The 12,526-nt window shown below is 44.5% G+C and overlaps 1 protein-coding gene across 1 annotated transcript in view; it reads left to right on the forward strand.

The window, feature by feature from the left end:
- Positions 1–10,434: 10,434 nt before the first annotated feature.
- Positions 10,435–12,526, forward strand: part of LOC103642312 (protein LAX PANICLE 2) — a 74,373-nt gene continuing 72,281 nt past the window's right edge. Inside the window, exons 1-3 of the mRNA XM_008665620.4 lie at positions 10,435–11,353; positions 11,481–11,534; positions 11,736–11,811. Coding sequence (XP_008663842.1) covers positions 10,845–11,353; positions 11,481–11,534; positions 11,736–11,811 — 639 coding nt within the window. The 5' untranslated portion in view covers positions 10,435–10,844. The remainder of the gene's footprint in view (positions 11,354–11,480; positions 11,535–11,735; positions 11,812–12,526) is intronic.

The raw sequence follows: 12,526 nt of genomic DNA on the forward strand, positions 1-12,526 counted from the left end.
ATTTTTTAGTCATCACCCTGCTAAACTCTTCACAAGACTTTTGGTTAGTAGAACCAAATATTATGTCATCGACATAAATTTGGCATACAAATAAGTCACCATCACAAGTCTTAGTGAATAAAGTTGGATCGGCTTTCCCAACCTTGAAAGCATTAGCAATTAGAAAGTCTCTAAGGCATTCATACCATGCTCTTGGGGCTTGCTTAAGTCCACAGAGCGCCTTAGAGAGCTTACACACGTGGTCGGGGTACTGTTCATCCTCAAAGCCAGGGGGTTGCTCTACGTACACCTCCTCCTTGATTGGCCCGTTGAGGAAAGCGCTCTTCACATCCATTTGGAACAACCTGAAAGAATGATGAGCGGCATATGCTAACAAGATGCGAATAGACTCTAGCCTAGCCACAGGAGCAAAAGTCTCCTCAAAGTCCAAACCTATGACTTGGGCATAACCTTTTGCCACAAGTCTAGCCTTGTTCCTTGTCACCACCCTGTGCTCGTCCTGTTTGTTGCGGAACACCCACTTGGTTCCCATAACGTTTTGCTTGGGACGTGGCACCAGTGTCCAAACTTCATTTCGTTTGAAGTTATTAAGCTCTTCCTGCATGGCCAACACCCAGTCCGGATCTAGCAAGGCCTCTTCTACCCTGAAAGGCTCAATAGAAGAGACAAAAGAGTAATGCTCACAAAAATTTGCTAATCTAGAGCGAGTAGTTACTCCCTTGCTTATATCACCCAAAATTTGATCGACGGGATGATTCCTTTGAATCGTCGCTCGGACTTGAGTTGGAGGGGCCTGTGGTGCTTCTTCCTCCATAACATGATCATCTTGTGCTCCCCCTTGATCACACGCCTCCTCGAGATGAACTTGTTCATCAGTTTGAGTTGGGGAATGCACCATTGTTGAGGAAGAAGGTTGATCTTGCTCCTTTTGTTCCTGTGGTCGCACATCTCCGATCGCCAGGGTGCGTATTGCAGCCATTGGAACATCTTCTTCATCTACATCATCAAGATTAACTTGCTCTCTTGGAGAGCCATTAGTCTCATCAAATACAACGTCGCTAGAGACTTCAACCAAACCCGATGATTTGTTGAAGACCCTATACGCCTTTGTATTTGAGTCATAACCTAACAAAAACCCTTCTACAGCTTTGGGAGCAAATTTGGAATTCCTACCTTTCTTTACTAGAATGTAGCATTTACTCCCAAATACACGAAAGTAAGACACGTTGGGTTTGTTACCAGTTAGGAGTTCGTACGACGTCTTCTTGAGGAGGCGATGAAGGTAGACCCGGTTTATGGCGTGGCAAGCCGTGTTCACGGCTTCCGACCAAAACCGCTCAGGCGTCTTGAACTCTCCAAGCATCGTCCTCGCCATGTCTATGAGCGTCCTGTTCTTCCTCTCTACCACACCGTTTTGTTGTGGTGTGTAGGGAGCGGAGAACTCATGCTTGATTCCTTCCTCCTCAAGGTACTCCTCCACTTGAAGGTTCTTGAACTCGGACCCGTTGTCGCTTCTTATCTTTTTTACCTTGAGCTCAAACTCATTTTGAGCTCTCCTTAGGAAGCGCTTAAGGGTCCCTTGGGTTTCTGTTTTGTCCTGCAAAAAGAATACCCAAGTGAAGCGAGAAAAATCATCAACTATAACAAGACCATACTTACTTCCCCCTATGCTGAGATAGGCGATGGGTCCGAAGAGGTCCATGTGAAGTAGCTCCAAAGGTCTTGATGTGGTCATCACGTTTTTGCTATGATGAGGGCTTCCCACCTGTTTACCTGCTTGACAAGCTGCACAAGGTCTATCTTTTTCGAAAGTTACATTTGTTAGACCTAACACATGTTCTCCCTTTATAAGTTTGTGAAGGTTCTTCATCCCCACATGTGCTAGACGGCGATGCCACAGCCAGCCCATGCTAGTCTTATCAATTAAGCATGCATCTAGACCAGCTTCCTCCTTTGAAAAATCAACTAAATAGAGTTTGCCATCTAGTACACCCTTAAAAGCTAGTGAACCATCACTTCTTCTAAAGACAGACACATCTACATTTGTAAATAAGCAATTATACCCATATTACATAATTGACTAACGGACAACAAGTTATACCCGAGCGATTCAACCAAAAACACATTAGATATGGAATGCTCGGATGAAATAGCTATCTTTCCTAGTCCTTTAACCTTGCCTTCATTCCCATCACCAAATATGATTGAATCTTGGGGATCTTTGTTCTTGACGTAGGAGCAGAACATCTTCTTCTCCCCCGTCATGTGGTTTATGCATCCGCTGTCGATAATCCAGCTTGAGCCCCCGGATGCATAAACCTGCAAGGCAAATTAGGCTTGGGTTTTAGGTACCCAACTCTTGTTGGGTCCTACAAGGTTAGTAACAATAGCTTTAGGGACCCAAATGCAAGTTTTGTCTCCCTTGCATTTTGCCCCTAATTTCCTAGCAACCACTTTCTTATTTTTGCATGTGAGTACAAAATCAGTGTTGCAGGCATGAATAACAGTAGCATTTTCATTATGAATTTTCCTAAGCACATTAACAACATTTCTCCTAGTCATATGATGAACAACATTTTTCCTAGGCATATCTCTACCATGCACAAAGGAAGAACTTGAAGCAATCATGGCATGTGAATCATAAGCATTACAACTCCTATTATGATGATCATTTCTAGAAAATTTTCTATCATAAATAAATGCATGATTCTTTTGACTACTATTAGCCATAGGAGCCTTCCCCTTTTCCTTGTTGAGAATGGGAGCTCTTTGGCTTGTTAAGTTCTTGGCTTCCCTCTTGAAGCCAAGCCCATCCATAATTGAGGGGTGTCTACAAATGGTGTAGGCATCCCTTGCAAATTTCAGTTTATCAAAATCACTCTTGCTAGTCTTAAGTTGAGCATTAAGACTAGCCACTTCATCATTTAATTTAGAAATGGAAATTAAGTGTTCACTACAGGCATCAACATTAAAATCCTTACACCTATTGCAAATAACGACATGTTCAATACATGAGCTAGATTTATTTGCTACTTCTAACTTAGCATTTAAGTCATCATTGACACTCTTTAAGCTAGAAATAGATTCATGGCATGTAGATAATTCACATGAAAGCATTTCATTTCTTTTAACTTCTAAAGCAAGAGAATTTTGCGCACTTACAAATTTATCATGCTCTTCATATAAAAGATCCTCTTGCTTCTCTAACAATCTATTCTTCTCATTCAAAGCATCAATTAATTCATTGATCTTATCAATTTTAGTTCTATCTAAGCCTTTGAACAAACTTGCATAGTCTACTTCATCATCACTAGATTCATCATCACTTGAAGAAGCATATGCAATAGTATTTCGAGTGCTTACTTCTTCTCCTTTGCCATGAGGCAGGTGTGATGCTCGTTGGGGAAGAGAGACGATTTGTTGAAGGCCGTGGCGGCGAGTCCTTCGTCGTCGGAGTCGGACGAAGAACAATCCGAGTCCCACTCTTTTCCAAGGTGTGCCTCGCCCTTAGCCTTCTTGTAAACCTTCTTGTTCTCTCTCTTCCCATTCTTTACTTGTTCCTGGTCACTATCATTATCGGGACAGTTAGCAATAAAGTGACCAATCTTACCACACTTGAAGCAGGAGCGCTTTCCCTTCGTCTTGCTCTTGTTGGGATGCTCCTTGTGACCTTTGAGTGCCGTCTTGAAGCGCTTGATGATGAGGGCCATTTCATCCTCATTTAGCTCGGCCGCCTAAACTTGTGCCACCTTGCTAGGTAGCGCCTCCCTGCTACTTGTTGCTTTGAGAGCAACTGTTTGAGGCTCGTGAATCGGCATTGGGCCATTCAACGCCTCATCGACATATCTTGCCTCCTTGATCATTATTCGCCCGCTTACAAACTTTCCGAGTATTTCCTCGGGCGTCATCTTGGTGTACCTAGGATTTTCACTGATAGAGTTAACAAGATGAGGATCAAGGACAGTGAAGGACCTTAGCATAAGCCGGACGATGTCATGGTCCGTCCATCTCGTGCTTCCATAGATCCTGATTTTGTTGACCAGGGTCTTGAGCCTGTTGTACGTTTGAGTTGGCTCCTCCCCTGATCATTGCAAACCTTCCTAGTTCGCCTTCCACCAACTCCATCTTGGTGATCATGGTGGCGTCGTTCCCCTCATGTGAGATCTTGAGGGTGTCCCAAATTTGCTTGGCATTATCCAAGCCACCCACCTTATGATACTCTTCCCTGCACAAGGATGCTAAAAGAACAGTGGTAGCTTGTGCATTTTTGTGAATTTGTTCATTGATAAACATGGGATTATCCGTACTATCAAATTGCATTCCATTTTCTACTATCTCCCATATACTTGGATGAAGAGAGAACAAGTGGTTACGCATTTTGTGACTCCAAAATCTGTAGTCCTCTCCATCAAAGTGTGGAGGTTTACCAAGAGGAATGGAAAGGAAATGAGCATTGGAATTTTGCGGAATATGAGAATAATCAAAAGAAAAGTTTGAGTTGACCGTTTTCTTTTTCTCGTCGTCGTCGTCTCTTTGGGAAGAAGAGGACTCGTCGCTGTCGTAGTAGACTATCTTCTTGATGCACCTCTTCTTCTTCCCATCCTTCTTCTTGTGACTTGAGCCCGAGTCAGTGGGCTTGTCGTCTTTTGGCATTGATGAAGGACTCCTTCTCCTTGTCGTTGATCACCATCCCCTTTCCCTTAGGATCCATCCCTTCGGGCGATTAGTCCCTTTCGTGAAGAGAACGATTCTGATACCAATTGAGAGCACCTAGAGGGGGGGTGAATAGGTGATCCTGTAAAAACTTAAAACTTAAAGCCACAAAACTTGATTAAGTGTTAGCACAATGAAATCAAGTGGCTAAGGACCGAGCTCTTGCGAACAACAATAGTCACAATGAGAACAAGCACAAGAGACACGATGGTTTATCTCGTGGTTCGGCCAAGTACAACACTTGCCTACTCCACGTTGTGGCGTCCCAATGGACGAGGGTTGCACTCAACCCCTTTCAAGTGATCCAAAGATCCACTTGAATACCACGGTGTTTCTCTTTCTTTCACTATATCCCGTTTGCGAGGAATCTCCACAACTTGGAGCCTCTCGCCCTTACAAATGATGATCACAAAGAAACACGGATGTAAGGGAGGGAAAAGCAACACACACAAGTCTCAAAAGCAACAGCACAAATACGCACACTAGTCACAACTTGAGCTCTAAGTTCACACACAGAGTTCTCAACTCAAGAGGAGCTCAAATTGCTATCACAAAGAATCAAATGCGCTAGAATGAAGTCTTGGTGCTTAGAGATGATCAAAGAATGCTTGGTGTACTCCTCCATGCGCCTAGGGGTCCCTTTTATAGCCCCAAGGCAGCTAGGAGCCGTTGAGAGCAATCCAGGAAGGCAATTCTTGCCTTTTGTCGGGTGGCGCACCGGACAGTCCGGTGCACCACCGGACAGGCACTATTCAGTGTCCAGTGCAAATTGCTTTCCTAATTTGTCGCAGCCGACCGTTGAAGAATTGGAGCCATTGGCGCACCGGACCATTAGACCGTTGGCTTGGCCACGCGTCACGCGCGGATTGCGCGGCCGACTGTTGGCGCGGCCGACCGTTGGCTCACCGGACAGTCCGGTGATTTTTAGCCGTACGCCGTCGTCGAGACCCGAGAGCAGCCAGTTGACCAGACGCCAGCCTGGTGCACCGGACACTGTCCTGTGCACCACCGGACAGTCTGGTGCACCCAGACTGCACAGAGTCTTAGCTGCTCTAGCCAAGTCTTTTTCTTTTTGTCTTTTCTCTTATTCTAGCACTTAGAGAAATATGTTAGTACATAAAAACCAATGTACTAAGTCTAGAATCATACCTTTGTGTTGATTTGCACTTCATCCACCATTTTGCACTTATTAATACTTAAACCATTTGTGTTGGGCACTTAATCACCAAAATACTTAGAAATGGCCCAAGGGCACATTTCCCTTTCAATTTTCCAACTCATCCTTGCAAGTTTTAGTTTGAATAGTTAATTTAGCAATTTCATCATTAAAGCTAGCAATCATAGTGACATTGGAAATGCAAGAGTCAACATCAACATCTTTACATCTATTGCAAATTGAAACATGCTCAATTGAAGATGCAGATGTATGACATTCATTCAACTTCATAGTCTTAGCATTCAAATCATCATTAGCACATCTAAGACTAGAAATGGAAGAATTGCAATCAACTAGCTCTTTAGAAAATATTTTATTTTTCTCCTTTTCATGAATTAGGGTCTTTTATAAATTGACAAGTTTAACGTGCTCATCACTGAGTAGATCATGTCGCTTCTCCAAGAGTTCATCCTTCTCATTGATGGATTTAATTAATTCATTGATTTTTGTCAACTTTAGCTTAATTAAGGCCTTTAAAAGCATACTCATATCTTCTTCTTCATCCCTAGAGGAATTATATTTAGGAGTGTCTCTAGAGTATAACTTTTTCTCCATGGTCATTAAGCAAGTGTGGTTAACCTTGGGGAAGAGTGAAGACTCGTTGAAGTCAATTGTTGCGAGGCCCTCATCATCGGAATCAAAGGAGACAGCGTTCGAATCCCACTCCTTACCAATGTGGGCTTCACCTTTCTTTTTCTTGTATATTTTTTTCTTTTCTACCTTCTTACCTTTCTTGTCCTCTTCCTAGTCATCATTTATTATTAAATGGATAGTAAGCTATAAAATGACTAGTCTTACCACTCCTGAAGCATGCGTGATTCCCCCTTGGCTTGTTATCATTGTTCTTGCGGTCTTTCAAGACTTGCTTGAATCTCTTAATGACAAGCGCCATTTGATGTCAGTCGCCTCGACTTGCACTACCTTGCTTAGGGTCTCCTCCTTCTCATTTGTTGCCTTGAAGGCAACAACTTGTGGTTCATTGGAGACGTTCCCTTATGCTTAGTCTTCAATGTACTTGGAGTCCCTTACCATCATGTCATGGCTAAGGAACTTACCAAGCAATTCCTTGGTAGAAATCTTCTTTTACCTAAGATCTCATCAACCAAAGATACATGTGTAGCATTGCGAGAGGTAAATGACCTTAACATGAGTTTTACCACTTGATGGTCTATCCACTTCTTGCTCCCAAGTTTGTGGAATTGATTCACCAAGATTTTGAGGCGATTGTACAATTCTTGTCTGCCTTCTCCCTTGAGCATGGTAAATCTTCCGAGATCCCCTTCTAGGAGCTCCATCTTGGTAATCTTGGTGATATTGTCAGCTTCATGTGTCATATTTATAGTGTCCCATATCTCCTTAACGTTCTCCAAGTCGTTCACCTTGTTATATTCTTCTTAGGTGGCACCTTCTTTCTGATTGGCGCCTTCTTTCTGAGGTGGCACCGAGCCACCGAAGCCCTTCTGCAGAGCTCTCTACGTAAGCGGCCCAGTGCTCCCTAGACAGTTGCACTTTGTCCTTTTTTGCATATCTTATTCAAGTTAATTCCACTTTTTCCAAGGGTGTTCCCAGGACTTTAGACAAATATTTCTAGTGAGAAAATCCAACCAGTCTAAGTCACTATAACTTCATTTATTTTAATTCTCCAACTTGATTTCTATTTATCTGAACTTAATTCTTGCACATACGCACTTAGAAAACATGCTAGTCCACATAGTGTTGTGTTGGTCATTAATCACTAAAATATTTATAGAAATGGCTCAAGGCACATTTTCCTTTCAATGTGTGTTGTCCTAGTTGTATATAACTTTTTTTCATTTTCTGCACTAAGAGGTAGTTTTCCTATAAGGTATGTCACCGGACAACAAGCATGAGCACACGCAATCGAATGTCGTCATGAACACGCCGAGGTGAAGGAACACTTCAAGAAGAAAATACCCAAGAAGGAAGTTACTAATAGACTTGTTCGCTAAGTCTACAATATTAATGTTGATTTTCACGATAATAATAAAGTCTACATAAATTTAGCATATAAACAAGTCATTATTGATTGTCTTGGTGAACAAGGTAGGATTAGCTTTCCCAACCTTAAATGAATTGGCAATAAACAAATCTCTCAGACATTCATATCATGCTCTTGGTGTTTGCTTAAGCCCATAGAGCATCTTATTGAGTTTAAATACATGGTTAGGATACTTATTATCTTCAAAGCCAAGGTGTTTCTCAACATATACCCCTTCCTTGATAGGTCCATTGAGGAATGCACTTTTTGATGTCCATTTGAAACAACTTAAAACTATGGTGAGTAGTATAGATCAATAAAATATGAATGGATTCTAGCCTAACTATGGGTGCAAAGGTTTCAACGAAATCAAAACCTTCGACCTGTGCATACCCTTTGGTCACATGTCTAGCCTTGTTTCTTGTCACCACACCATGTTTTGTATAGTTTTGTTGTGAAAGACCCACTTGGTTCCTACAACATTTTGAATAGGATGTGACACTAAACTCCATACCTCATTCCTTTTGAAATTGTTGATCCCTTCTTGCATGGCCATCACGCAATCTAGATCCTTCAAAGCATCTTCAATCCTGAAAGGTTCAATAGAAGACACAAAGGAGTAATCTTCACAAAAATAGAAATTCTAGAACGAGTAGTTACTCCCTTGTTTATGTCTCTAAGGATCATATCCACCAGGTGGTCTCTTTGAATAGTGTGGTGGACTCTTGGGTGTGGCACTTAGATTTTGTGTGGTGGTACTTCATCTTCATCCTCCTTGTCTTATTCTTCCTCAACCCCCACTTGACTATCGCCACGATCTTGAGCTTGTTGTTCCTCATTTTGAGTTGGGGTTGAGCTTGTGTGGAGGATGGTTAATCTTGCACTTGTTGAGGTTCTTGTGGGCACACGTCTCCAATGGACTTGTTGAGGTTCACGTGTCATATTTAGAGTGTCCCATATCTCCTCAGCGCTCTAAGTCGTTCACCTTGTTATATTCTTTTAAGGTGGCACCTTCTTTTTGATTGGCACCTTCCTTCTGAGGTGGCACCAAACTAGTATGGTGCGCTAGGCCAACAAATCCCTTCTATAGAGCTATCTACGTAAGCGGCCCAATACTCCCCAGACAGCTGCACTTTGTCCTTTTTTTGCATATCTTCTTTAGACAAATATTTGTAGTGAGAATCCAACCAGTCTAAGTCATTGTAACTTCATCTATTTTCACTTATTTTAATTCTCCAACTTGATTCCTATTTATCTGAACTTAATTCCTGCACATACGCACTTAGCAAACATGCTAGTCCACATAGTGATATGTTGGTCATTGATCACCAAAACATTTATAGAAATGGCTCAAGACACATTGTTCCTTTCAATGAGTGTTGTCCTAGTTGTATATATCTTTTTCATTTCGTAAACTAAGAGGTAGTTTTCCCTATAAGGTATGTCGCCGGACAACAAGCATGAGCACACGCAATCGAATGTCGTCACGAACACGCCGAGGTGAAGGAACACTTGAAGAAGAAAATACCCAAGAAGGAAGTTACTAATAGACTTCTTCGCTAAGTCTACAATATTAATGTTGGTTTTCACTATAATAATAAAGTCTCTCGGTTTTGAATTATAATACACACACATAGATTGTACATTCCACTTGCACAGCATATGTGACTTAGACTGGTTATCATTATCATAATATTACGATATATGTATGAATATCATATATATCAATAAATAAAGATTGGTCGATGAGCAGTCAACCTTGATCGTGTACGTGTCATGGACGGACGGACGGAGGCACGGAGCTAGCAGCTACAAGGGAAAGCAAGCAAGGAATAATATTTGTGCATGCAGGCCCCAGTGGAGGGAGAGCAGTAGAGCTAGCACCGATGGATCGGGAGGGAAGCAGCTAGCTGAGGTGACAAGGCACGACGAGTGCTGGTACGGTGCGCGCGCGTCGCAGCAGTCACGCACGCACGCTGACATCCCAACCTTAATTTCGGTTCGGCCTTGCTTAGCATTTGGAGAGCGTTTGGCGCTGACATCTATAGCTTTTCTTATTAGGGGCTTTGAACGAATTAAAGCCGACCATTTCGCTTGAAAAAACTGTCATTTCCCTGGCTTTTTCTTAAGTTTGCAGAAGCATGTAAGACTATGTTCATTAGATTAGCTAGCTTAATATATATCAGCCTACCTTATATCTAATAAATTACAATTATATCATTCACAGAACAAATCCAGTTGCAGGTGTCCAAACGAGACGAGACGCCTACGCGGGCGGGACGGGAACTAACTAATAAAGCCAGCTCAGCTGACCGTAAACTAGTCAACGTCACACACGCGAGCGAGCGCTGGTGCATGTCATGGGCCATGGGATGACCTCAGCATGCATGTATGTATAATAATAATGCCCACAACAAGCAAGCATCAAAGTTAGGCACTGTGCGCCTCCTCCTCGCGGCCCATGACAGCTTACCTTCTCTCTACTCTACTCTACTCTAGCACACACAGACACAGGCCCGGGGAGACGATGATGACTAGTAGCCAGCAGAGAATCGAAGTGCAGTAGTAGTGTAATGTAGCTAGCGTGTATACAATACAATACGTGCCTGTCGTCTACCTTATATGAAAGGCACCTCGGGCATTTCAACCTTTTCCCTTCTCTCGCTCCCTGTCGCACCTTCGTCTCTCTCTCTCTCTCTCTCCCTCCTCCTCCTCCTCCTCCTCCTCCTCCTTGCTCTCTCTATGGTGTTGGCGGCCGCGGCGCGGCGCAGCACCACGGGAGGAGAGGAGGCATGAGAGGATGGTGACGTCGCTCCGTCCGCACCGCCACACCACCCATGGGCGCCGTCCGCCGCCGCCGTCGCCAGCGTTCGCCTCAGCCAACATCAGCTGCCGCCCGTCGTCGTCCTGACGCCCATGGCACAGGACCCCTCCCGCCCGCACCGGCACAGTAGTAAGGACACCGCCGCGCAGCAGCCCGAGCCCGAGCACCAGCACGAGCACGAGCAGCAGCCGCCAGCAGAGATACTGCACCAGCTCGCGCCGCAGGCGCAACCGCAACCGCCCCACGACGTCCATGAACCAGCAGCAGCGGCCAGCAGCAGCAGCAGCAGCGACGCCGGGTCCTCGTGGCTGCAGCTCGGAATCGGGGGCCCGTCCCCGTCCTCGCCGCCGCGCCGGAAACGGCCGAGGCGCGACGACGACGACGACGACGCGGGCCCTTCGACGGCGACGTCGTCCGTGCAGCCCGCTGCCGCGCCGCCTCCTCAGCTCCCGCCGCAGCTACTGCTGTCTCTGCAGCCAGCAGGGCGCCCGTCGTCGTCCTCGTCCTCGGCGCCGGCGCCGGCGCCGGCGCGGGCAGTGGCGCCGCCGCCCCCCGCGCACGAGGCCGGCACGTGGTTCCTGCTCCGGGCGGCCCCGAACCAGTGAGTAGTAGGACGACGGACGTGTCGGCGTCCCGCCACCGACTTTGTTGTTTGTTTCTGGGCAATGTGGGTGGGTAGCTCACGCCGTTGTTGCCGCGCGCTCTCGATCGTCTTCGCGTCCGTGCAGGAGGAGGGAGGAGCCGCCGTTGCCGCACATCCCCAGGAGCTACTTGAGGGTTAGGTCAGTACCTTCCTGGCTCCCTCCCTCCATCCATCCACGTACTACCATTAATTCCCTCCGTGTGTTATTAGCTATAATTATTACATTCTGATTATACTTCCTCTCTCTGGTTAATCTATACAATGCATGCATGCATGGTGTTTGATCATGCATTCATGCGTGCCACGCACATTGATGCTGCCGGCGGCCGGCGGGCAACAGAGACGGGAGGATGATGACAGTTAGAGTAGTGATGAGGTACCTGGTTAACAAGCTGGGCCTTGACGATGATTCACAGGTACGTATGTCGACTCCCCAATTCCCCATCATATATGCGATATGCCCTTTCTTTTTGGTTCGCAATATTTTTCTTATTTTATATATCGTCCCCTTCTTCAATACCATATATATATGCGTATATTTGTGTGTGCAATATAGACCCACTCTTGCGTCTGATTTAAACAATAGCCTTTATCCACTAACTACTAAATTAACGTACGACTTAAGTTCTAGGTTTTTTGTGTTAAAAAAAACTCGGATCAATCTATTTGTGGGATTAGTATGAGGAATAGATATAAATTCGTACCGAAAATCCGTTATTGCGACATCTATCGATCGGTCGGTATCTAAAACGTAGCAGGATGAAAACGCGCTATATATAGGAATAATATAGCTAGGAACATGTTTTCCTCGTCGCTAGTAAAAATCCCGACGACGACATCGTCTCGTCAGGAGGACGGACACGGACCCTACGACTGCACGACAAAAAGAGTACTGTGTGGCGTTGTGATCAAGCTCGTTATAGGAAGAAACTTCCCAAAGAAAAAAAAAAGACTCAATTGTTGGAGAAAACATAAATACTACCTCGCGTTTTTGGTTTAAAAATAAACTGACAGGCGACGAATATTAGAGCTGAGAAACGGAAGTAGTACTACATTGTATAACAACGAAGGGACAACCACATTTTTTTGCCACTAATTAAATATAGTATATGCAAGTGCGACGTACGTACG

The sequence above is a fragment of the Zea mays genome, chromosome 10, assembly GCF_902167145.1.
Source record: "Zea mays cultivar B73 chromosome 10, Zm-B73-REFERENCE-NAM-5.0, whole genome shotgun sequence".
Lineage (NCBI taxonomy): Eukaryota > Viridiplantae > Streptophyta > Magnoliopsida > Poales > Poaceae > Zea > Zea mays.